Source organism: Muscardinus avellanarius (genome assembly GCF_963383645.1).
Source record: "Muscardinus avellanarius genome assembly, chromosome: 2".
Taxonomy (NCBI): Eukaryota; Metazoa; Chordata; class Mammalia; order Rodentia; family Gliridae; genus Muscardinus; species Muscardinus avellanarius.
In genome coordinates this window covers 11,874,982-11,898,953 of record NC_137787.1, presented here as the reverse complement: position 1 = coordinate 11,898,953, position 23,972 = coordinate 11,874,982, and the positions used below count along the sequence as shown (strand labels likewise).

General features: G+C 37.6%; 1 protein-coding gene across 6 annotated transcripts in view; it reads left to right on the top strand.

Annotated features, from left to right (window-relative positions):
• The window catches only part of AGFG1 (ArfGAP with FG repeats 1), a gene marked incomplete at both ends in the record, with an annotated part of 66,024 nt that overhangs the window by 9,203 nt on the left and 32,849 nt on the right, over positions 1 to 23,972 (top strand). For all 6 annotated transcript variants that reach the window (XM_080689140.1, XM_080689139.1, XM_080689138.1 and 3 more), the window contains one exon: positions 8,439 to 8,532. In XM_080689140.1, coding sequence (XP_080545266.1) covers positions 8,439 to 8,532 — 94 coding nt within the window. The remainder of the gene's footprint in view (positions 1 to 8,438; positions 8,533 to 23,972) is intronic.

Sequence of the window (23,972 nt, the reverse complement as noted above, 5' to 3'; positions counted from 1 at the left end):
AGAACTATAGTGTGCTTTGGGGCTCCTTCTTTGTTTTCTATCCATCTTTCTTTTGTGGATTAACATATTTTTTATTTCTTTGCTGTCATTCATTGGGGATTTGAAATTGTAGTAAAGAAATTTTTAGATTTTATTTATCACTGTTAACTGGACTGCCTTAATTAGGTTTAAATCATTACTTGTCCCTTATTTTTAGATGCTTGTCCTAAGTATTATAAGGACCTATGGTGTCATATTTGTGGCTTTCCAAAAAAACTCAAAGTAATAGTTGTGGTTTGTATCATTACATATGTGTGAGTGTGTGTTTTATATGTATGCATTTACATATACGTAATAGTATGTATGTCTAATGTATATATAATATATAAAATTATATATATACAGTCAGTTTTTTAAGTTGAACTCTGGATAGATGAAAACCTGGACAGTCAAGTACATATGTCTTGGCATCAATACTTTGTGCAATCTTGGTAATTTATTAAAGGCCTATTCTTTCTTTATATAATTTTTATATATTATTTATATAATTCTTTATATATTCTTTATATAATTTTTATTTTATTTTTATTTTTTGGTGGTACTGGGGTTCCCGGAAGCCCTTCTACCTCCAGGCTACACTCCCAAACCTATTTTTTATACTTTTTATTTGGAAACAGGGTCTCTTAAGCCAGTGCGGCTGGTTTCAAACCTGCACGATACTCCTGTCTCCGCCTCCCAAGTGCGGGGATTGCAAGCATGCGCCGCCACGCCCGGCTAAATTATATAATTTTTATAATATGAAACATGCTCTTTTTACTAAGTAAGATTAGTATAGATCTAAATGTCAAATTAACTTTATTGCCTTTTGCAAGTAGTATTAGTAACCACATAAATTTCCATAGCCTATTAAAATATTTTCACCAGCTTCTCCCCCAGCAGGAGAAAAACAATTAATAAAACTAAGTAAGCCTTCTTAATTCATCCAGCACAGATTGTTATTTGAATTGAACAAATGGCTGTTTGCAAGATTGTCTGAGGCATAGTTAAGAGCAGCGAACTGGTGGGCATATGGAATGAGTCACGCCATCTGGTCACAGTCATACCTGGTGGTGGTCATTAAAACTAAAACTCCTAGGGATCTGCATATGACTTAACGAGACTGCAAAAACATATTGGCCTCACTGGTAGGCTACTTTAGAACTTGGACCGAGTAACTGGCAAACATGCCTTCAAAAACATCAGTGCTGCAGTTATTAAATGAGTCAAAAAGTTTTTTTGCACAAAACTGGTGACTTAAAATGTGTGTTTTAGGATTTGGAATAGGTGGTACTTTAGCACTGGCCCTGTAAAAATGTGGTGGCCTACTTGCTGAACACTTTCATCAAAGAGCTGTGACTAATCTTACAGTAAAATGTTTCATAAACACTCTTCGTGGTAGACTATTGTGACCGCGTGGAGAGAAGTGGCTTTCAGGAATACATCTTAAACATTCAGTTTGGGTTCGTTAAGGATTTTGTTCATATAACTAACACTGTAGTCGGAGTATGAGCTGTCCTATCACCTTGGAAAACACTTCTGAGCTCTGGTTTTTCCTCAACCCCTGACAAGTACCTACGGTTGTCCAACACTATAGATTTTGTCTTTGATCGTATCCTGAAATGGAATCCAGATTGCCTTCAAGGTGATTCGGTTTACTTATTACCTCTCAATAATTTGTTATTTATCCATCTCATATTTGTATTGTTTCTAGGTTTTGATGCGTATGAATAAGGCTATTAAAATATAACAAGTTTTTACAAAGTTTGTACAAGTTTTTGGGTAAATGTCAGTTTTCATTTTACTTGAGGAGAAATACCTTAGAGTGGGATTGCTAGGTTATGTGGCAAGAATTTATTTATTAATTTAAAATTGACAGTGTTTGATTGTTTTTTCCCTCCCAGTATATTCTTTGTTTTGGTACTGGAGATTGAACCCAGGGGCATTCTACCACTGATATACCCCCAGCCCTTATTTTGTATTTTGAAACAAGGCCTCGTTAAGTTGCTGAGGCTAGCCTTGAACCTGTGATCCTCTTGCCTTAGGCTCCCAAGTACTGGGATTACAGGCCTCTGCCACCACTCCCTGCTCATTATACTGGATTGAAAGCTATAGTTTTCATATTTTCTAGTCTCCTCTGAAATCGTACTATCTATGAAAATATTATACGGTTAATCAGTATTTTAGTCATCTAATGCAAAGGCCTTAAAAATAGAGGATACCTTAAGTTGTTGTTGGCAAAATGTTAAACTTGTCCCTTTTCCTTTTAAAAATTAGACATTATTATAATCAGACAATGTTTGTTTAGGTTTGTCCGTTGTGTTTACCAGCTTACCCATTTGTATCTCAAGACCGTTTTAGATAATTTTCTCCTTAAAGTACATACAAGGTAAGTTTTCTTAGTGAAGATCTCCTGGGGTAAACTTTTGAGTTTTTTAAACCTAAAAGTATTACTGTTTTGATCTCATACTTCAAAATAGCTTTGCTATGGTCACAATAGCTATTTCCTCGTAACTACTTAAAGATAATATTCTGATGTTTCCACTGTAAAGTCTTATCTGTAAAATTTTGTTTCTTCTGCTTTTTTAATTGCCTTAAAGATCTTTGTCATTGAAGTCTCACCAAGGTGTGTATGTGGATTTTAGTTATTCAGATTTTGATGAGCTGTGCTTCCTCTATCTGTACATACATACCTTTTGTTTAATCTGAAAACTCAGCCACTAAATATTACCTCTCCATAATTCTCACACTTCTCTCTCCTATTCAGAAAGGAAATCAATTAGACAGATGTTAGACCTCCTAATTGTATCCCCCCCCCCTTTTTTTTGCGGGTCTGGGGCATTCTACCACCGAGCTACACCCCCTGCCCTAGTTTTTATTTATTTTGAAACAGGGTCTCACTAAGTTGTGGAGGGTCTCACTAAGTAGCTGAAGCTGTCCACGAACCACCATCCTCTGGTCTTGGTCTCCAGATGCTGGGATTAAAAGTGTGCGCTGCCACGCCTGGCTTGTATCCCCCTTTTTCTGAGTCTGTACCTATCTGTGTTGCCTTCTAGCTTATTCGTTTTGTCTCCCAATGCATTAATGCTCTCTTCACCTGAGTTTAAACTTCTTTGAACTGATTTGCTGACTTTTTGATTTCCATATTTATGTGCTTATTTCAGAGAATTCTGATTTTTAAATTTGTTTTTCTTTAGAGAAAGGCTGATCATTGTCAGAGATTTTCCTTACTTTTTTAAATCTAGAAATATGTTGACAATTTTTATTTTTATTTATGGAACGCCGGGCATGGTGGTGCATGCTTATAATCCCAGTACTTGGGAGGCTAAGACAGGAGGATTGCAGATTCAAAGCCAGCTTCAACAATTTAGTGAGGCCTTCTGTAACTTAGTGAGACCCTGTTTCCAAATAAGAAATAAAATCAGGCTGGGGGTTTAGCTTAGAGGTAAAATGCCTCTGGGCTCAATCTCCAGTGTCCCTCTCCATAAAAGTAATTTATAGACAGGCAGAGAAGGCTTTCGGAATATGTAGTCTACTGTAGTGTCAAAATTAGAATGTGATTAAATATGTAGATTGCAGTTGAGTATGCTACAAGCATTCATTTTCTTCTGCCTTATTAACTTATATTTTTGCCAGCCAGTGGCTTTATATTATATAATTTATTCTTGGCTATTGTGGATTCTTTCCTTAGTGTGTTTTCTACTTTATATAAATCATGCACACACACACACACACACACACACACACACACACACACACACTATATATATATATTTTAAGCTTGCCTGTTATCATTTTAAAGAGATACGCATTTCTATTTTCTGTGCATAAAGTTATAGAAAGTTTTTATATTTTGTTGTGTATGGAATAAAGTTGTAGAATGTTTTAGAAAAGATTGAACCTTGGTAGAACTTGTATTTCAATAGTTCAGATATATGTATGTGTGTGTATATATATGTATGTATATATGTATGTATGTTATGGTGAGGGTTGCTATTGACATTTGTGAATAGATGCCAGGATGCCCTTCAGTATCTTACAATGCACAGGACAGTCCCCCACAATAAAATTAATCTGGTCCAAATGTTATTAGTTCCAAGGTGAAGAAACTTATTTATAGCAGAGTAAAGGTGTTGATGTTGGTGGGCGAGTATCATGGGATTTGGTAGGAAAGATTTCTTTTTTTAGAAAAATCAAAAGAAGCCCTTAGAAAGGAAGGCTGTGCTCACTTTCTCATACTTTCTTTTTCTAATTTTTCAGCAAAGATATTTATACCTGTAAAACCAAGACTAAAAGTCCAGTTTAAAATGAAAATACACACCGGGCGTGGTGGCGCATGCTTGTAATCCCCGCGCTTGGGAGGCGGAGACAGGAGGATCACGCAGGTTTGAAGCCAGCTGTGCTGGTTTAAGAGACCCTGTTTCCAAATAAAAATATAAAATAGGTCTGGGAGTGTAGCCCGAAGGTAGAAGGGTTTCCAGGAACCCCAGTACACCAAAAAAAAAAAAAAAAAAAAAAAGAGAGAGAGAGAGAAGAAAAGAAAGAGAGAAAGAAAGAAGAAATACAAACATAAGTATCATAAGGTTGCATAGTTTTATTAGCCACTTCCTTTTTGGTATTGAAGTGTCTCTAATGACTTCCTATTATGAATACTGTTTGAACATCTCATACATAATTACTTACATTTCATATATCCCTTTTAGAATAGCTTCCCAAGCCCGGCATGGTGGCACCGCTTGTAATCCCAGCATTCGGGAGGTTGAGATGGGAGGATCGAGGTTCTCAGACAGCCTCCGCAACTCAGTGAGACTGTTTGAAAATAAAGAACAAAAACATAGACTGGAGATGTAGCTTAGAGGTAGAATGCCCATGGGTGCCAGCCCCATTATCACAAAAAAAAAAAAAAAAAGAAAATAGAATAGCTTCCCAAAAGTGTTACTCTTGGGCCAGAAAGCATGGCTGAGGTGGTTGAAGCAAATTGGTGAATTAATTCCGCATCTGTGTATAAATAAGACTGCTCGTTTTCACTACAAACTCACCAGTTGGAATGCTACTTAGGATAGTAGTAAAACCAGTCTTCAGTTTTATCATACTCTTATAAGCACGTGTTGTCTATGTATAAAGCTTTTAGAGGCTAAAACAAGAAATCTTTCTGTGTTCTTAAACTGGGAATATATTCAATCTTCCTGAATAATGGGATATAAAGAACAGTTAGAGCAACGTGATTGCATACAAAATATCCTTGGGAATACTCAATTTATGTAATTAAATGTGGCCTAGCAAAATTGTGTCTGCTATTTTTGTAAAATGAGTCCTATTTCAGTGTGCTGAGAGAACTCATTTAAAGAAATCCTATAATAAATGTTCTTATTAAGTGGGGGAAAGTCCTTTCATAGTTTGGTTATGAGTACATTGTGGTTGCATTCGTTTCCTAAATTCAGTATTTTGTTCATTTATTTAGGCAATATGAATGTCTTCTCTGTTCAAAAATAAATCCTTTGATAGGAAAATGTCTAGTATACATAGTAAATACATGGTACACTATACTACATCCATGAGATTACATCTGTGTAATGTCGCTGGAAAAGGTCAGTTAGCTTTATGAGTTGCTTTTTCCTCAGTGAACAGTTTGAGATGTATAATGGAGTGTAATTCTTTGCTCTGAAATTCTCTAGACACTTCTGCATTGTTAGTGTGTGGTATTTCCTCAGAGTCACTCCTTTGCTTTTTCGGTTTTAAAACAAGAGCTATTACAAGGGAAGTGGACAGCTAAAGGTTTGCTAGACCAAAGAGCAGACACGAGGGAGGAAGGAGAGATGAAGTTGCAAAGGAGAGGGGAGGAAGAGAGCGTTCGAGAGAAGATCAAGAGGATTTCTTGAGCTGTTTTGAGACAGGACAGGGGTAAAAATATCAGTAGACCTCTTCCAAAGTGATGATACATTGGAAAACAGTATACTTTAAATGAATAATAATTGCTTTTCATTTTTGGAAAATTAAAAGTAATCTTTAGAGCCTTAATCTGTGATTGCAAATTAATTAAAGGTGCATTGAGGTTGTTTCTTGGTTGTTAAGTTTAAAAGTTTTACAGGAATAAAATCGCAGCTATTTAGAATTTCTCCACTATTCAATCTTTATTTCTGTATTTTATAACCTATTGCAAGCTGGAAGGAAAACAATGTATGAGTTTAAAATTTAAACAAAGCAAAACAAAAACCAGGATACTCAGGTTAACCTTTCTCTGCTTTAGAATGTGAAATGGGGAAATTATAACTTGTCTTAGTTCAGATTTTGATCTGAAAGGGAATGTTGAGCATTGCTGACAAGTAGAGGGGGAAAGAGAAGGAGAAAGAAGAGCAGGACATGAAAGTTGAGGAACTTCCATTAACTCTGAATTTGCCTTAGTATTTTGACTTAAAATATTGTGCATTTCTAGACTATTATACAATATTTAATTATTAAAAAGTTTTCAGGAGATTTTGGAAAGACCTCTGGTTCACTTATCATTGCTACATTTTATTAATTAATAAGTTTGTTTGTTTTTGGTACTGGGGATTGGACTCAGGTGCATTCTACCTCTGAGCTATACCCCCAGCCCTTTATATTTTTTTATTTTAAAACAGGGTCTTCATCTGTTGCGGAGGCTGGCTTTGAACCTGACATCCTTTCTGTCTCAGCCTGCAAGTGCTGGGGTTACAGGCACATCCTGCCATGCCCTGCTAATCTTATATTTAATTAGCATGGATGATTGCTAGTTGGCTATGACAGTTCTATAATATAGTAATCTGCTGTAGAACCCAGAGTCCAAATGACGTCTTTATCAGAGGACGTGCCCTCAAAGTAATTTTGTGGAACTTTGCATGGATCTTTAATTCTTCTTGTGGGTAGCTCACTTTTATGTGGTAATTGGACAGAATTCTCTCAGTGCATTTGTTTTCTGAGTTCATGATAAAAGATCACCAAGGTAAAGTCCTCCTAAGGCCATCCATATAGAAAAGGCCATACAAGGGCCTTGAATGTCCTTGGAACACTTCTCCATTTGTTTCTTAAATCTCTTCTCTATGCTTCTGTAGTTCTCTCTTGGACATTTACATCTTTTTGAAGTGGCCGGGGAGAAAAAATATTAACAGTTCTTACCTGAATTGATTGTGAGCTGGAACTTCTTGTTCTTACTGGTTAATGACCTCAAGTTTTCTTTCTTTAGCTTTCCTAAGTTAGCTTTAAAGTTATTGTAAGGTAGTAGTTCCTACATTAACATGTCATTGTATCTTTCTTAGAAACATGAAAATATTTAAATAATAAGACTTTATTTTATTTTATTTATTTTTTGTGTGTGGTACTGGGGATGGAACCCAGGGACCTTCTACCTCTGGGCTATACTCCCAGGCCTATTTTATATTTTATTTGGGAACAGGGTCTCACTAAGTTGCTGAGAGCCTCACTAAGTAGTTGAGGCTGGCTTCAAACCCACACAATCCTCCTGTCTCAGCCTCCCAAGTGCTGGGATTATAAGTGTGTGCCACCACGCCTGGCTTTTTTTTTTTTTAACAACTTCTTGCAGGAGTTATTTTATTTATTTATTCATTCATTTATTTATTTATTAGTGATACTGGGGTTTCTGGAAACCCTTCTACCTCTGGGTTACACTCCTAGACATATTTTATATTTTTATTTGGAAACAAGGTCTCTTAAGCCAGCGCGTGCGGCTGGCTTTGAACCTGCGCGATCCTCCTGTCTTTGCCTCCCAAGCGGGGATTACAAGCATGTGCCACCACGCCCAGCTGTCTGCCTACTTCTTTCTTTCTTTCTTTCTTTCTTTCTTTCTTTCTTTCTTCCTTCCTTCCTTCCTTCCTTCCTTCCTTTCTTCCTTCCTTTCTTCCTTTCTTTCTTTCTGGGTCCAGGAGCTTTTCTACCTCTGGCCTACACTCCCAGACCTATTTTATACTTTATTTGGAAACAGGGTCTCACTAAGTTGCTGAGAGCCTCACTAAGTAGCTGAGGCTGGCTTCGAACCTGCGCGATCCTCCCTGTCTCAGCCTCCCAAGCACGGGGATTACAAGCGTGCACCACCACACCCAGCTGACTTTAAATTCTTCACCTAAAGTTTTTTATGTATATAGTCTTATTCCCTCTACCAGAAATAAAGCAATATTTGTATTTTTAGATAGTGCATGGTTTTATAGGTACTACGTGGTCTTCAGTACTTAATTCCATTTATCTCCAAATATACAGCGTCAGTCTGGCCAAATGTACTTTAACATCTATTATGAAGATTATTAGTTTAAAATAGTATTAAAAATATTTTTAGTTTGTGGGTTGAAAACTGCTGTGGATTTAAATGTGCTGATTAAAAATGTCTGGAATTATTAGATGTGTCATTTTCAAGATATATAGTAGTGAATTTTGTAAAATATTTTCTCTTTTAGGCGAGGGTTAAACCCACCACACAGAGTGAAATCTATCTCCATGACTACATTCACACAGCAGGAAATTGAATTCCTACAAAAACATGGAAATGAAGTAAGTGTTTTTTACAATTTTCAGCTTTTTTGTTGGCAGTCACTTTAAGATTTAGTATGTTACTTAAAATGGTGAACTTCACTAAAATTAATTTTGTATTCTGCATTTAGATATTTTAGAATGTATCATTTAATCATGTATTTGTTACTAATGTCTACCTCAAACCTGAGATGAAATGAATATACTTAAAATTTATCAGTGTTGAATGTTATTCAGCAATTCATTGTTATAGTATTGAAGTTACTGTTCATAACAGAAAGGAAGAGAATTGGTTTTTTGGTACTGTCATAAACTTTTTAGGCTTTTGTATGATCAGCTTTTATTTAAGGTCCTTTCCTCATTCTTTTACTAAAACTTTAACTTAGATATATGTGGGATATTTAATGTGGAGCATCTTAGTGTCATGGAGTACCAGATAAAGATTTGGAGGAGAGCTTCCTCCTTACCCTGAATGAGCTTCCAGTAATTTCATTCTGTTTGCTTATTTATTTTTAGTTTTGTGTTTTTCTGTTAGTATAAGTAGAAATCTAGTACTTTAAAACTCTTGAAAAGTGGGCATATGATTATACTCTTGCTAAGGAGGAGCCCGTTAACCCAACTGATAGATAATACCCATTATTATTTCACAGCAAAGTCTTGTGTTTTTCTAGAAAGAAAATAGTACTTTAGTTGTATTATTCTGGTTACATAGTTTGATAACCTTAGTGGACTTAAAAGATGTTAAATGTTAAGATTTTATTAGTTTCAGTGTTGTCTTTAGTCTTAGAAAAGGTATATAGGCATTTTGTATTGTATCTTTCTTGCTAATACTTTGATAGTAATATTTTATAATTGTCTACTTGTGATGCACACATATTCTAAAATTGAAGAAGGAAGAATAAATGCACAAATTTGAAATATTTTAAAGTACATGTTTTGGAGAAGAGAGCTAACTGAAGTCTCCAAATTTTTTCAGTAAAAAATTATTTTGAGTAGTCAGCTTCCAGGCTGATGTGGGTACAATGCAGGAAAAAATAAAGCTGGATGAAAGAATAGAAGGTTTTTAATGATGGTAAGCTTAAAATAATGTATATACTGAGTAAAGTACTATTCAAACTCTTTGTATAAAGTTTGGGATTAGTTCGGCAGTATAGACTTGAAATTACTTTCTTGTAATGTTGACTTTGTTTGAAAAATTTTGAAAATCAAAATACAGTGAGAAATAATATTTTGTTATTAGATTAAAAATATAATGACAGGAAATCCAGAATTTCAGACCGGGAAAGGTAACGGTCCATTGGAAAAGTAAGTTAAAGCATGCTTACATGTCAGTAGGTAGAGTTAGGTGGGAACTGATCCCCAACAAATAATATTGAGGAGTATTTGTTTTTGATTGTGTAAGAACACATCTATGAGATCTACCCTCTTAATAAATTTTTAAGTGTGTGATACATTGTTACCTATAGGCAGGCATAGTGCTGAAAAAAATCTCAGGTGTGTGCACATGTGTGTGTTAGTGGGATTTGAACCCAAAGCTTTCTACCTTCCAGGTACACCCCTAGCCCGATTTTACTTCTTATTGGAAACAGAGTCTCACTAGGTAATGAGAGTCTCACTACTTGGTGAGGCTGTCTTGGAGCCTGTGATCCTCCTCACCTGGCTTTAAACTTTAATATTAATTGAAATTTTATACACATTGCAACTTTATACACATTCAGTAGCAATTCTTCATTCTCTCCTTGGCCCTTGGCATCTACCATTTTACTTTGGCTTCTATAGGTCGACTACTTTTATTTTTTGCAATATGGGTGTTGAACCCAGGGGTGTTCTGCCACCAAATTACATCTCCAGCCTTTCCAAAATTTTATTATGAGACAGGGTCTAGCTTTCCCAGACTGGCCTTGATCCTCTTTCCTCAGCCTCTGAAGTAGCTGGGATTAAAGGTGTATACCAGTGCTCTTTGTAGTTTGACTACTTGAGATAATTCATGAGTGGAATCATAATATTTGTCTTTGCATGACAGGCTTATTTCACTTACCATTATGACCTTAAGGTTCATCTTTGTCACATATGGCAGGATTTCTGAAAGGATCTTTTTTTAACATCAGAGTATATTATTATTTTTTGCGGTCCTGGGGATAGAACTCAGGGGCATTCTACCTCTGAATTATACCACCAGCCTGATTATTTGTTATTTTGAATCTAAGTCTCACTAAGTCGGGGAGGGCCTAACTAAGTAGCCAAGGCTGACCGCAAACCTAAATCCTCCTGTCTCAGCCTTCCAAGTGCTGGAATTACAAGCATGCGCCACCATGCCTGGCTGACATCAGGTATATTTCAAAGGCATAAGAAGTACCTGACTCTAAGGAGCTCACTACATTAAAAAGTAGAAGCAAAGCATAAGCATTAGAAGTTACTAGAATGAGTACTGGGGATGTAGCCCCATGATAGAGCGCTTGGCCTGGCATACAATGCCCTGGTTTGATCCCCGGCTCTGCAGTAAAGAACAGGAAGATAATTGGAATGGATTCACAAATCTCAAATCCTACGAAGAGGCATGGAAGCTAGTAGACTACAGTCATGATACTGGGTGCTGTGAGTGCAGTTACAGGTGTAGCACAAACTTAGTCCACAACCGTTCAGAGTGGGAGAGATAGATACACGACAAATAATTATAGCATGGGTAAACAGTGAAAAGAATAAGAAGTTTCAGAAGAATATGGAAGAAAGATTCAGTCGTCAGTATAAAAGGAAGAACTGAGGAGACGACAAAAGAGACATTTGCTGATTTTTGAGGGTGAGGGGGACCTAAGTCTCCAGGGAAAAACAAGGTTAGAATAACTACAGTACAGCTGGGCGTGGTGACGCACGCATGTATCCCAGTACCTGGGAGGCTGAGACAGGAGGATCCCAGTTTGCAGACAGTTTCACCTACTTAGTGAGGCCCTCCCCAATTTAGTGAGGCCCTGTTTCAGAAATAATTAGGGCTGGGGATGTAGCTCAGAGGTAGAATGCCCCTGGGCACAATTCCCAGTACCGCAAAAAAAAATAAATAAATAAAAATAAAATAAAAACACAGTACAAAAAGAAAAAGGAACATTTGCAGTAGGAAGCTAGAAAATACACCAACCTTATAAACTCTTATTAAGGAATACAAACATACCTTCTCATTCTATACCTGAAAACATCTTAGAACCAAAATAGTTAAGCTATGTATATTTGATGCCTTACAGTATCATCAATATCTGTGTTTTTAAACATAACAGATATGTAGAGGGTGAGGATTATTATGAAATGCAGGGTAGATGGTACAGTTTCCTAATTAAAAGTTTATGGACTTCAAATGCAAGTATTTTATTATTGGTTTATCTTAATCAGTTAAATTCTTAAGTTTCACATACATAGAGAATATTTAATTTCATTGGCTATTTTTCTTTTTTTCCTTAATCCTTTTTTGAATGAGGACTCACTTGTAAGTGGTTAATATGGATTTTAAAACTCTGTATTCCAGCATGGTGGTGCATTCCTGTAATTCCAGTACTTGGAGGCTGAGACAGTAGATTACAGGTTTAAGGACAGCCTCAGCAAGTAGTGAGACTCTCATCAACCTAATTAGACCCCTTTTCAAAATAAAAATATAGCCAGGTGTGGTGGCACACGCTTGTAATCCCAGCATTCGGGAGGATGAGACCGGAGGATTATGGTTTGGGGACAGCCTCAGCTACTGAGTAAGGCCCTTCGCAACTGAGATTCAGTTTCAAAAATAGAAAGAATAAAAAAAGGGGAGGGGTGTTGCTTAGAGTTAGAATGGCCCTGGGTTCTATCCCAGGTACCGCCAAAAAAATAAATAAAATAAAAATTAAAAAAAATAAATAAAATAGGGCTGGAGGTATAGTTTGGAGGTAGAATGCCCCTGAGTTTAATCCTCAGTACCAGAAAAAAAAATTTTTAAGTAAAAACAAACAAAACCCTCTGTACTTCCTAAAAAAGGCTGGGTATTTTATATTTTAAAACATGTTGCCACATTTATCTTTCTGTAGTTCAGAAAGGACCATACTCAGTCATATATATTTAGGATTAAAATGTCTTCGTCGCACATTTTGTGCATGCCTGAGATGAATGTTTTTGAATTAAAAGATCCAGCATTATATTGGCTTTGGAAGTAGTCTTGGATCTTTCTCCCCTACAGGGGAGTTGTAGTAGGTTGGGAACATGTTTGTTGTCGCTCTTGGAAGGTATTGCTGGTTTAAGCAGGAAAGCTTCATGGATAATGGGTGACTTCTAATGTATTAGACAGAATTACCCCGCATGCCAGATGTTGTGAATGTTCTTCCAGACATTTGTTTATAGGAAAAATCTGTGTACAATCATTTGCTTATATAACTTAACCCTGGCGTACATGTATTACAGTTGTGAACATCATATTGCCAAAAGTTATGTTCCACGCCCAAAATCACTGAGAGCAGACAACCAAGATGAGAGGCATAGGGCACAAATGCATGAAAGCCACTAACTGAGGCCGTAGTGCAGCGGCTTACCATGTGTGTGTCTAGTGAAGATTCACTTCATTCAGAACTTCATCAAGAACCCGTCACTGTTTTGGAAAATTAGAAAACTGGTTGGCAGTACTGATGGCATTTGAGTCATCTCTTTGAGTCATCAACAAAGTGCCTCTATTGGTCTGTGTTGGTAGCTCTGATAAACACATTCATTCGTTCATTCGTTTTTGTGTTGGAAGTTTAACCCAGGGGCATTCCACTTCTGAGTGATAGACTCAGCCCTTTAAAAAAATTTTTTTGTTGTTGTTGTTACTGGGGATTAAACCCAGAGGCTCTACCTCCAAGCTACACCCCCAGCCTTATTGTTTAAAAATTTTATTTTTAGAATACGACCTCACTAAGTTTTTGGAACTGGCCATGAACCTGTGATCCTCCTGTCTCAGCCTCCCAAGTACTGGGATTACAAGCATGACTCACCATACACAGCTAAGAACATTTAAATTTTGAAACAGGTTCTCCTTAAGTTGCTGAAGCTAGCCTTGAACCTGTGTGGTCCTCCCATCTCAACCTCCCAAGTACTAGGATTACAGGCATGTGCCACTGTACCCAGCTGATTATTATTTTTAAATCTACATCAAGACCATAGTGTGTGTGTGTGTGTGTGTGTGTGTGTGTGTGTGTGTGTGTGTGTGTGTGTGTGTGTGTGTTGCTGCTGAGAGTTGAACCCAGGGGCATCCTACCTCCAGCTCTTTATTGTTTTGAAACAGTCTCATTCGATTACTGGGAGTCTTACAATATTGTTGAAATAGTCTTGAACCTGTGATCCTCCTGTCTCAGCCTTCCAAGGGATTACAGATTGCGGCACATTATCTGGCAAAGCCATACTCTACACAGTAAATCACTAAGTTTTGCAGATGTGGTTTACAGATGACTTGAATCTTACTGTGTTTTCAGACTTCCACGTTACATTTGGTATGGCTACATCTCTCCAGTCTGTGATTATTTGGCCTTATTGTTTTGGGTTTGTGGTGAGGAAGCACGTGGTGGGCAAAACTACTTGACCTCATTGTCAAGAAGCAAAAGAAGTGAGAAGGAGTCCGGGCCCAGGTCCCCCAGCCCCTTCAAGGGACCTTAACTCCCTGCACTAGGCCCTGCCTTTCTAAGGTTCCAGTTTCTTCCAGTAGAGCCACCCTGGGAACAAGGCCTTAACATGTGGGTCTGTAATGCTTCCTTTTCTATCATAAAGTTACTTCTAAAAAAATCACTGGTGGAGCCGGGTGTGGTAGCGCACACTTGTAATCTCAGCATTCGGGAGGCTGAGACTGGAGGATCGCAGTTTGCGGACAGCCTCAGCTACGTAGTGAGGCCCTCCGCAACTTAGTGAGACCCTGTTTCAAATAAAGAATAAAAAAATAGGGCAGGGGATGTAGCTCGGAGGTCGAATGCCCCTGGATTTCATCCCCAGACCCTCCCCCCAAAAAAATCACTAATGGTTTCTTTTCTATGTTCTCTTTTGTAATATTGTAGGTATAACTCATTTCACTATGAGTTAGCGTCTGATTATTAAAGTTAATGGAAGAGGGCCAGTGATTAGTGCTATAGATGATTCAGTAGAAAAGAAAATGTACAAATAATTTTATTATGAAATATATATAGTTTTTCTAGTAGTAAATTAGCCTTCCTAATTATATTTTAGGACTTAGAGTAAAAGCATTACTACTGATGATTCACAGGCATACAGTCTACATGTAGAAATAAAATCATTTATTGCTTGCTAGTATTTGATTATTTTTATCTTGATTCAGAATAAAGTAATTGCTTTTAAAATAAACTCTAAGATAAGGTAAAGTCCCTCCCATTATTATTCATCATTGATTCATTATTTATTCTAGAAGCAGAGATTTATTAATCACAAACTGTGTGGTAGGACCTGTCCTTGAATGGTAAAGAAGTAATTGTGAGCAAAACCAGTCAGTAAAGCTTACAGTCTAGGGGAGTTGGTATAAGAGTAAAAAAGGATTTCAGTTTTGGACTTGATATTGGTAATATGGAGACAGTGTTTCTTAAGTGGAGTTATAACAAAATACATAATTAACTTAAGAAGAGAAAAGGTTGAATAGACGTTTATTTTATGAGAAAGCCCTTCAGGCTTTGGGGGAAGTTACATTGCCCCCAGAGTTATATTATCTTGGGGAAAGATTAGATTTGTAATCAGAAGCAAACATTGCCACAAATGAAAATAATTTTAGTTGAAAAAATTTAAAAATTCAAATTCATGTGCTGTGGCAGTTTTACTGGATTAGCCAGGTATCATTTTATGTATTATATTCAGTCTATGAGGAGATTAAACAGGGTGCAAGTGATTTTTTCCTAAATAGTGCTGTCCTATAAACTATAATAAATGGTTGTCAGTATTGTAAAGAACAGTGGACTCTTTAAAGAGTGTAAGACCAGTATAAGCATAGGTATATGAAGCATTGTGAGAGTGAAGACTGTGCATTTCATCAGGTTGTGAACTTTTGACAAGATGCCTGTGAGGTTTCTGTACCTATAAAATAGGCTAGGATGCTGGTTTTTTTTTTTTTTTTGTGGTACTGGGGGTGGAGCCCAGGGCCTTCTACCTCTGGGCTATACTCCCAGACCTATTTTATACTTTATTTGGAAACAGGGTCTCACTAAGTAGCTGAGGCTGGCTTTGAACCTGCACGATCCTCCTGTCTCAGCCTCTGAAGTGCAGGGATTACAAGCGTGCGCCACCACGCCCGGCTGCTAGGATGCTTTGAACTCAGCCAACTTGTGAAAATTGCCAGTGTATTTTTTGTCGATAAATATAGATACTCAGATATGTATTAAATGAATCTAAAATAGAATTCAAGCCGGGCGTGGTGGCGCACGCTTGTAATCCCCGCGCTTGGGAGGCAGAGACAGGAGGATCGCGCAGGTTTGAAACCAGCCGCGCACGCGCTGGCTTAGGAGACCCTGTTTCCAAATAAAAATATAAAAGTAGGTCTGGGAGTGTAGCCCGGAGGTAGAAGGGCTTCCAGGAACCCCAGTACCACCAAAAAAAAAAATAAATAAATAAATAAATAAATAAAAAAAATAAAATAAAATAGAAGTCATAAGGTAGAGATTATGAATATTTTCTTTCCTTGCTCGATTGGTTTCATTGGGGGCATTTTTTTGTTTTCATAGTCACAGTGTCGTTCACAATATTGTTTAAACATAATTGAAAATTGACTCGTTTCACTAGAAACATAGGGTGGCAAACTGCTGTGAAGGGGCCACCGGTAAATACTGTGGGCTTCGTGTCATCTGCAGGCTCTTTCTTGCATATTCCTGTTTGAAAATAAATAATTGGTTTTACAACCCTTGATGAAAAGGCCATTTCTAGGACAAGGCAATCAAAAACCAGGCTAGTGGTTCAGTTTGAGGACAGCCCAAACCACTTAGAGAGACCTCAAAAATTAAAATAATATTTTTAAATGTATTTTATGTGTGTGTGGGGGGGTACTGGGGGTGGAACCCAGGCTAGTAATTTAATTGAAAACTCAACACAAGTTTCTTACCCCGTTATGATGTATAAATACAATGCACCAATAAAAAATATATAAAAAGAAAACCCAAAATTAATTCGGTAGTTTTCAGCTTGGAACACAAATCTTAGAACCTGGCTTCTTTACCTAGCTGATCTTTTTGTATTTTGTTTCCAGCAGAAATATTTAACTCCGTTGATCTCTCTTTTGTTAATCATATATGCTATCTGTATTCTAATTGTCTGGCCATTTTGCCGATGTTCTTTTTTGTAAAATTTTTACTCTTAAGTCTTTCAGGAGTGTTTTTTTTTTTTTTTTTTTTTTAATACACAAGGTTTGTTAAAATCCCCAAATGTAGTTTAAAACTTTTTTTTTTAAATTTTGGCAGTTTTCACTATAGATTTTATACAATGACATATTTTCTCTCGTTGATTTTTTTGTATTGATCTTTCAGCCATCAAAACATAGATATTTCCATGGCCAATATTATATACTTGTTTATTATACTTAGAGCAGTGAGATTATACGTGTGTATATATATATGTTGACCCAGATGAATACTTGTGGTGGTAGTTTATTTTTTTTCTTTCCTACAAAAGTTTCTGGATTCTCCTTCCTAAAGATTTGGAACTTAGATGTGGGGTGGAATATCAACCCCACAACCCCCATACTGAGAACTGAACCCAGGAGTGTTCTACCTCTGAGCTATACTTTATTTATTTATTTATTTATTTATTTATTTATTTATTTATTTGCGGTACTGGGGATGGAACCCAGGGGCATTCTATCTCTGAACTATACCCCCAGCCCAATTTTTTATTCTTTATTTTGAAACAGGGTCTCACTGAGTTGCAAAGGAGAACTCACTAAGTAGCTGAGGCTGTCCTCAAACCGAGATCCTCTTGTCTTAGCCTCCCAAATGCTGGAATTACAAGCGTGCACCACCACACCCCGGCTTTTGTTTTTTATTTTGAAACAGATTCTCCTTAAGTTGCCAAGAGTGGTCTTGAACCTGGTCTCCTCTTGTCTCAGACTTCCACATACTGTTATTGCAGGTGTGTGCGCTCAGGCTTGATTTTTGTTCTAAGGAGAAAATAAGAGGTTTATTTAGGGAAGTGGGGTACAGTTTAAGAGAAGGCTGTGGCCAGGCTTGGTGATGCGTGCCTGTAAATCCCAATCAATACTTGGAAGGCTGAGTGGAGGATTGCAAGTTTGAGGACAGCCTTAGCAACATAGTGAGACTCAGCAACCTAAGGAGACCATGTTTCAAAAACAAAAAGTAAAAAAGGCTGGGAGTGTGACTCAGAAGTAGAATGCTCCTGGGTTCAATCCCCAGCACCACACACACACATACAAATGAGAAGGCCGTGATAGGAATTAGACTCCAGAGAAAGGTGCTATAATGGTGGTTTCTAGAAGTAGAAAATGGCATTCACATCTTTAAAACTGTGGTTTAATTTTATACTACTTATTTATGAACTTTGTGACTTTGGATAAACTTTTTTCCTATGCCTCATTTTCCTCTGTACTTTGTAAGAAATTGTGTCTTTTTCATGAGGTTTGCAACAAGTATTTGTGAAAACATTTTGAAAGTTGATGTTGGATGGTGGTTTTGTGTATAGATTTTTTTTCTAATTTGTTCCTAATCTTAAGAATTAAGTACCATATAAGCTGGGTATGGTGGTATAGAACTATAATCCCAGTAGTTGGAAGGCTAGTCAGGAGGATTGCAGTTTTGAGACCAGTCTCGGCAATTTAGCAAGAACCTGTTTGAAAATAAACAAATAGGTTGGGAATATAGCTCAGAAGTAGAACTCCCCTGGGTTCAGTTCCCAGTTACACACACACGCACGCACGCACCTTTAAAAAATCTTACTTGAAACTAATTGCAGATATAATTATTATATATTTTGTTCCTTTAAAATATTTATTTAAGTTGGGCGTGGTGGCGCACGCTTGTAATCCCAGCATTCGGGAGGCTGAAACCAGCGGATCGTGGTTGGCGGGCAGCCTCAGCTACTTAGTGAGGCTCTGCAACTTAGTGAGACCCTGTCTCAAAATAAAGAATAAAAAAATAGGGCAGAAATAGGGCAGGGGGTATAGGTCAGAGGTCGAGCGCACCTGGGTTCCATCCCCAGACTCGCAAAAATAGAAAACCACACCAAAAAAATTTTTATTTGGATATTTATAAAACTATACAAATAGACATTAATATAACACACCATGACATAAATTTTACTTGTAAATTATTTAACTCATATTTTCTCAAAAAAAAAAGAAAAGATAAAAAGCAAGGACTGAAATGTATGCAAACCCAATGCCATTTTCATGCCTAAAACGTTAATAGTAGGCCAGCGTGGTGGCGCACGGTTGTAATCCTTGTGCTTGGGAGGCGGAGACAGGAGGATCGTGCAGGTTCGAAGCCAGCCGCGCTGGCTGAAGAGACCCTGTTTCCAAAAAAAAAAAATGTATAAAATAGGTCTGGGAGTGTAGCCCGGAGGTAGAAGGTCTTCCAGGAACCCCAGTACCACACACACACAAAAAGTTAACAGTAAACCCACATGGTGACACATGCATGTAATTCCAGTTGTTGGGAGGCTGAGACAGGAGGAGCAAATGTTGAAGGACAGCAGAAGGAAGGGGCTGGGAGTGTCGCTGAGTGCTAGAATGCCCCTAGGCTCAATTCCCAGCGCCTCCAAAATATATAGTAATAATTTAGTCCATTTCTTGTTATTTTGTAAATATCATTTTTCCCCGTAACATTTGGTTTGCATTATGATCCAAGTAAGGCCCCCACACAGCAAATACTTAATTTTCCTCCAGAAAAGGCTTTCTTCACTTCATTTTATGACCATCTCTTATTCCTTGTGCACATTTTTCAAACCTGCATCAAAAACAGGCTTTTGTTATTCTCTTTAAATCATTATTTTTGGATGCCAGATGGTATCAGTAAACTATGGTTGCAAAAGTTAGCAAACTTTTATGCCCTGCTGGCCCCAAGATCTCTGTTGTAATCGTTGAGTACTGAGGGAGGCCGCTCCTGAAGTAGCCAGACGTCAAGTAAGCGAGTGGTGTGACTGCCTCAAGAAAACACCTGGAAACACAGGCCTTGGCTAGAGTTAGCCCACAGGGCTTGATTTGCTGACCTCTTGCCCTTATATGATGTGAGCATTGGGTTCACTGAATTATTTCTGACAAAACAAGATAGGTAGTTAAGTGTTCTAAGTCAGCATGTATATTTTAGAAGGGACACAAGAAAAAAGGCAATCTCTGCTTCACATACATTTCAGGGCTGTCATGGAAGTTACTTTTTCATTCATGCACCAGATATTAAGCATCTACTATGTGGGTGTGTGTGGGTGGGTGTGGGTGTGGTACTGGGGGTGGAACCCAGTGGCTTTCCTACCTCCGGGCTACACTTTCAGACATATATTTTATTTGGAAACAGGGTCTCACTAAGCTGCTGAGAGCCGCACTAAGTAGCTGAGGCTAGCTTTGAACCTGTGCGATGCTCCGGTCTCAGCCTCCCAAGCGCTGGGATTACAGGTGTGGGCCACCAATCCCAGCCAAACATCTATGATTATTTTTTTTGTTTGTTTGTTTTTTGGTGGGTTTTTTTTTTTTTTTTTTTTTTTTTTTTGGTGATACTGGGGTTCCTGGAAGCCCATCTACCTGTGGGCTAAACTCCCAGGCCTATTTTATATATTTTTATTTGGAAACAGAGTCTCTTAAGCCAGCGTTTGAACCTGTGCATGCCCGGCTGTTATGTTTTAAATACTGAGCATTCAGACAGTGATGATGAAGGAGGCTCTTGATTCCTGAAATTTGCATCTAAACATTGCGAGCCAGGCATGCACAGGAGGGATCACAGGTTCAAGACTAGTCTCAGCAACTTAGAGACTCAGCAACCTAGGGAAACCCTGTTTCAAAACAAATATAGGGCTGGGGGTGTGGCTCAGAGGTTCAGTGCCCCTACATTCAACCCCCAGGGCCACCCAAAAGAAAATGATTTGTGAGATAAAAACATGAAAATGCCTGGGATTTGGTGTGGGGACTGTTGTAACTTTGGACTGGATGGTCAGGGATGACTTCCTGAGGAGGGCAGTGTGGCCGGAAAGAATAATGACACGTTTGCCTTTTGAAAGAGTGGTCGAGGGTCAGAGTTTTTCAGAGGGTCTAGTTAGCCATGCTGAAGAATTTTAATTCTTTTAGTAAGGAAATTATTATAAGACAGTTTTTGCTTAAATTATAGAAACATAACTAAAAATACCGGGATAAAATAAATATGTTGGATTTATCTTTTCTAAGTCTGATACTATCCCACATATTCATTTTATGTGGCTAGTTCACAATGGCTCTTGTGTCTCAGTGATAGACATTTATAGCCTGTTTTTTAGTAACTTAGTTGCATGTTTTAATTCTTACACTTTTTATAAAACCAAATGTTAAGATGGACTGTACAGTTTCTAAAAAGATGCACATTTGTATACATACATATAGGACTTGATTTCTCTTTCATGAGGCATGTAGAAACTGTTTTTTATTTTGTTGCTGCAAGCATTTATATATTGTTTAGATATTCTGTTGCTTGGACACACCTATCAGCTAGTGGTCTAGAAATAGTAAGGTAATCATGCTAATGTTGGCTGGTTGGCTGTCAACAGAGTACTCATTTTTCCAGAATTTAGCTTGAACTATGGCATAATAATTGGAATAATTTTCTCACTGTGGACTCTCTCTTGTTTCTTTTAGGGCAAACTAATGCAGTAGTGTTAGGCTGGGGGTGTAGCTTAGTGGTAGAGTTCTTGCCTAGCATGCACAGGACCTCAGGTTTGATCCCCATTACCACAGAAAAGGAGAACAAGTTGGTGTAAGAAGATCTGAAATATATGAAAAAATAATTCAGCATCTTTAGCAATCAGAGGAATGGAAATCAAAATTACAATGAGAGTTCATTTCGGTTAGAATGATAGTCATCAAGAATGTAATTGCAACCATGCGCCTGTAATCCTAGTACTTGGGAGGCCAAGATGGGAGGATTACAGGTTTGACAGCCCCTGCAAGTAGTGAGGATCTCAGCAACCTAGCAAGACCCTGTTTCTAAAAACAAACCATAAAAGGGGTTAGGAGTGTAGCCCAGAGGTAGAAAGCTCCTGAGTTCAATCTCCAGTACCCCCCCCCAAAAAAAAGTAATAAATGCTAACAAGGATGTGGGGGGAAAGGAGAATTTATACGCTGTTGGTGGGATTACAAATTTATTATGGAGTTCCTCAAAAGGCCGGGATGGAACCACTATGAGACCCACTGGCATCACTTCTTGGTATCTTCCAAAAAAATTAAAGTCAGCATCCTGTGGTGATTTTATAGTTGTATATGCATACCCATACTTATAGCAGTGCAATTCACAATTGCCAAATTATGGAACCAATTTAAGTGTCCATCAACAGATAAATGGATAAAGAAAATGTATTCATACACAGTGGAGTTTTATTCAGTCATAAGGAATAAAATTATGTCGTTTTCAGGAAAGTGGATGGAACTGGAGAGCATTATGTTAAGTGAAATAAGCCAAACTTAGAAAGTCAAAGGGCATATGTTTTTTCTAAAATGTGGAGACTAGAGATAGAGGAAAAGAAAAAGGGGTAGTGTCTTATGAAAATAGAATGAAGACTAGTGGGGTAGATGAGGAGGATGGGGGCGTGGCAGGGGGAAAGGAGGAGGTTCTGGGGTAAGAAATTGACTAAGTTGTGTATGTATATATACAGATAAGTAACAGCAAGCCCCACTATTACATGTAGTCGGAATGTGCCAATAAAAAAAGTTGGTGATAGAATTTTGTATAGGCCCATAGTAACTATCTAGAGAGCTTCTAATACTATTTCTTGTTAATATTTCTATTCCATTTTTCTTTCTGATTCCAAAAAGTGGATATTAAGTTATGAATTTTATAACAATTAACTCTCTTATTACTTGTTCTTGGGCTTTATGGACAATATTATTAGATGTTAGGATTACATATTACATATAGATGGAAACAGTATTCTCCCATCTCCACTAAGGAGAGGAAAGAAAAATCGGAAACCTAGTTGAATATATAGATTAGTTTAATCAAAAAAGTTCTCCTAATTTCAGAGTTATCTTTGTCTTTTTCTTACTTTAATACCTTTCTGCCTAGAATGTTTAAGTACAGTCATGTCATATGTTTACTCTTTTTACGCTTTTTTATGAAAGTAAGCTTTTGTCTGAATAAAGGTGAATATTTATTCCCACTTATTTTGTGCCCCTGAGAAGAGGTAAGGTGTAGTAAGTGATCTCTACTCTTATCAATTCTCTTTCTCAAGCTTGATATAAGTTTCTTAACTTTCCTTCTATGTGCGAGTAATTGGGAGTAAGTTTAGACGCTTCCTGTTTGGGTTTCATAACTGAATGTTAAATTGCTGGTCCTGTACTATGGTCACCAAGATTTGGGTGGTGTGTTGGATGGCCTTCCCCTGCCCGTCTGGCCCCAGCTCCTGTCTGGCCCTGTAGCGCCCTTTTTGGATGCACAGATGGACTCCTTTAATCCATGTCTTGTAGTTGGGTTCAGCTGTTGAGGAAACTTGTCAGAGGGAGGGACAGAGAAAGGGAGGGAGGGGTGTGAAAGGGAGGGAGAGGGGTTCTTGCCTGTGCGATGTCTGTAGCCTGGCACCGCCTGTGAGATGGCCCTCTTAGTTTTAAGTTTCTGCTGATCTCTTCTCTTCCCTCCCTTTTACTGCCATTGAGTGACTTGATTAAACTCCCCTCAAATTACCCAAGTTTAGTGTACCATCTGTTTACTAAAGTACCAACTGATAAACTATCATTTTAGAATATTTAAAATTCTGTCAGTGGCTATTATGATTATAATCCTAATTTTGGTTAGCAGTAGAATAAAGAAAAAATAATACTTCAGTTTCATGAGATTATTCTGTTGGCTGATTATTTTATTTTAAATTCCTCCATAAGATCTGTTTTTTTAAAATATTTATTTATTTATTTATTTATTTATTTATTTATTTATTTATTTATTTTTTGTGGTACTGGGGTTCCTGGAAGCCCTTCTACCTCCGGGCTACACTCCCAGACCTATTTTATTTTTTGGAAACAGGGTCTCTTACGCCAGCATGGCTGGCTTCGAACCTGCGCGATCCTCCTGTCTCCGCCTCCCAAGCACGGGGATTTACAAGCATGCACCACCACGCCCGCCCATAAGATCTGGTTTTGAGTATTATCGTTCTCTTACTGAAAACTTAATATGGCACAATGTATTGTTTTACACTACAGAGAATTCAGAAGTACAAATTAGACATATACTTAGTGATTCTATTATAATGCAGTTTGTAGTGAGTTCCCTGTAAGAAGTTCAAAGTGAGCCAGGTGTGGTGGGCAGGCTTGTAATCCCAGCATACAG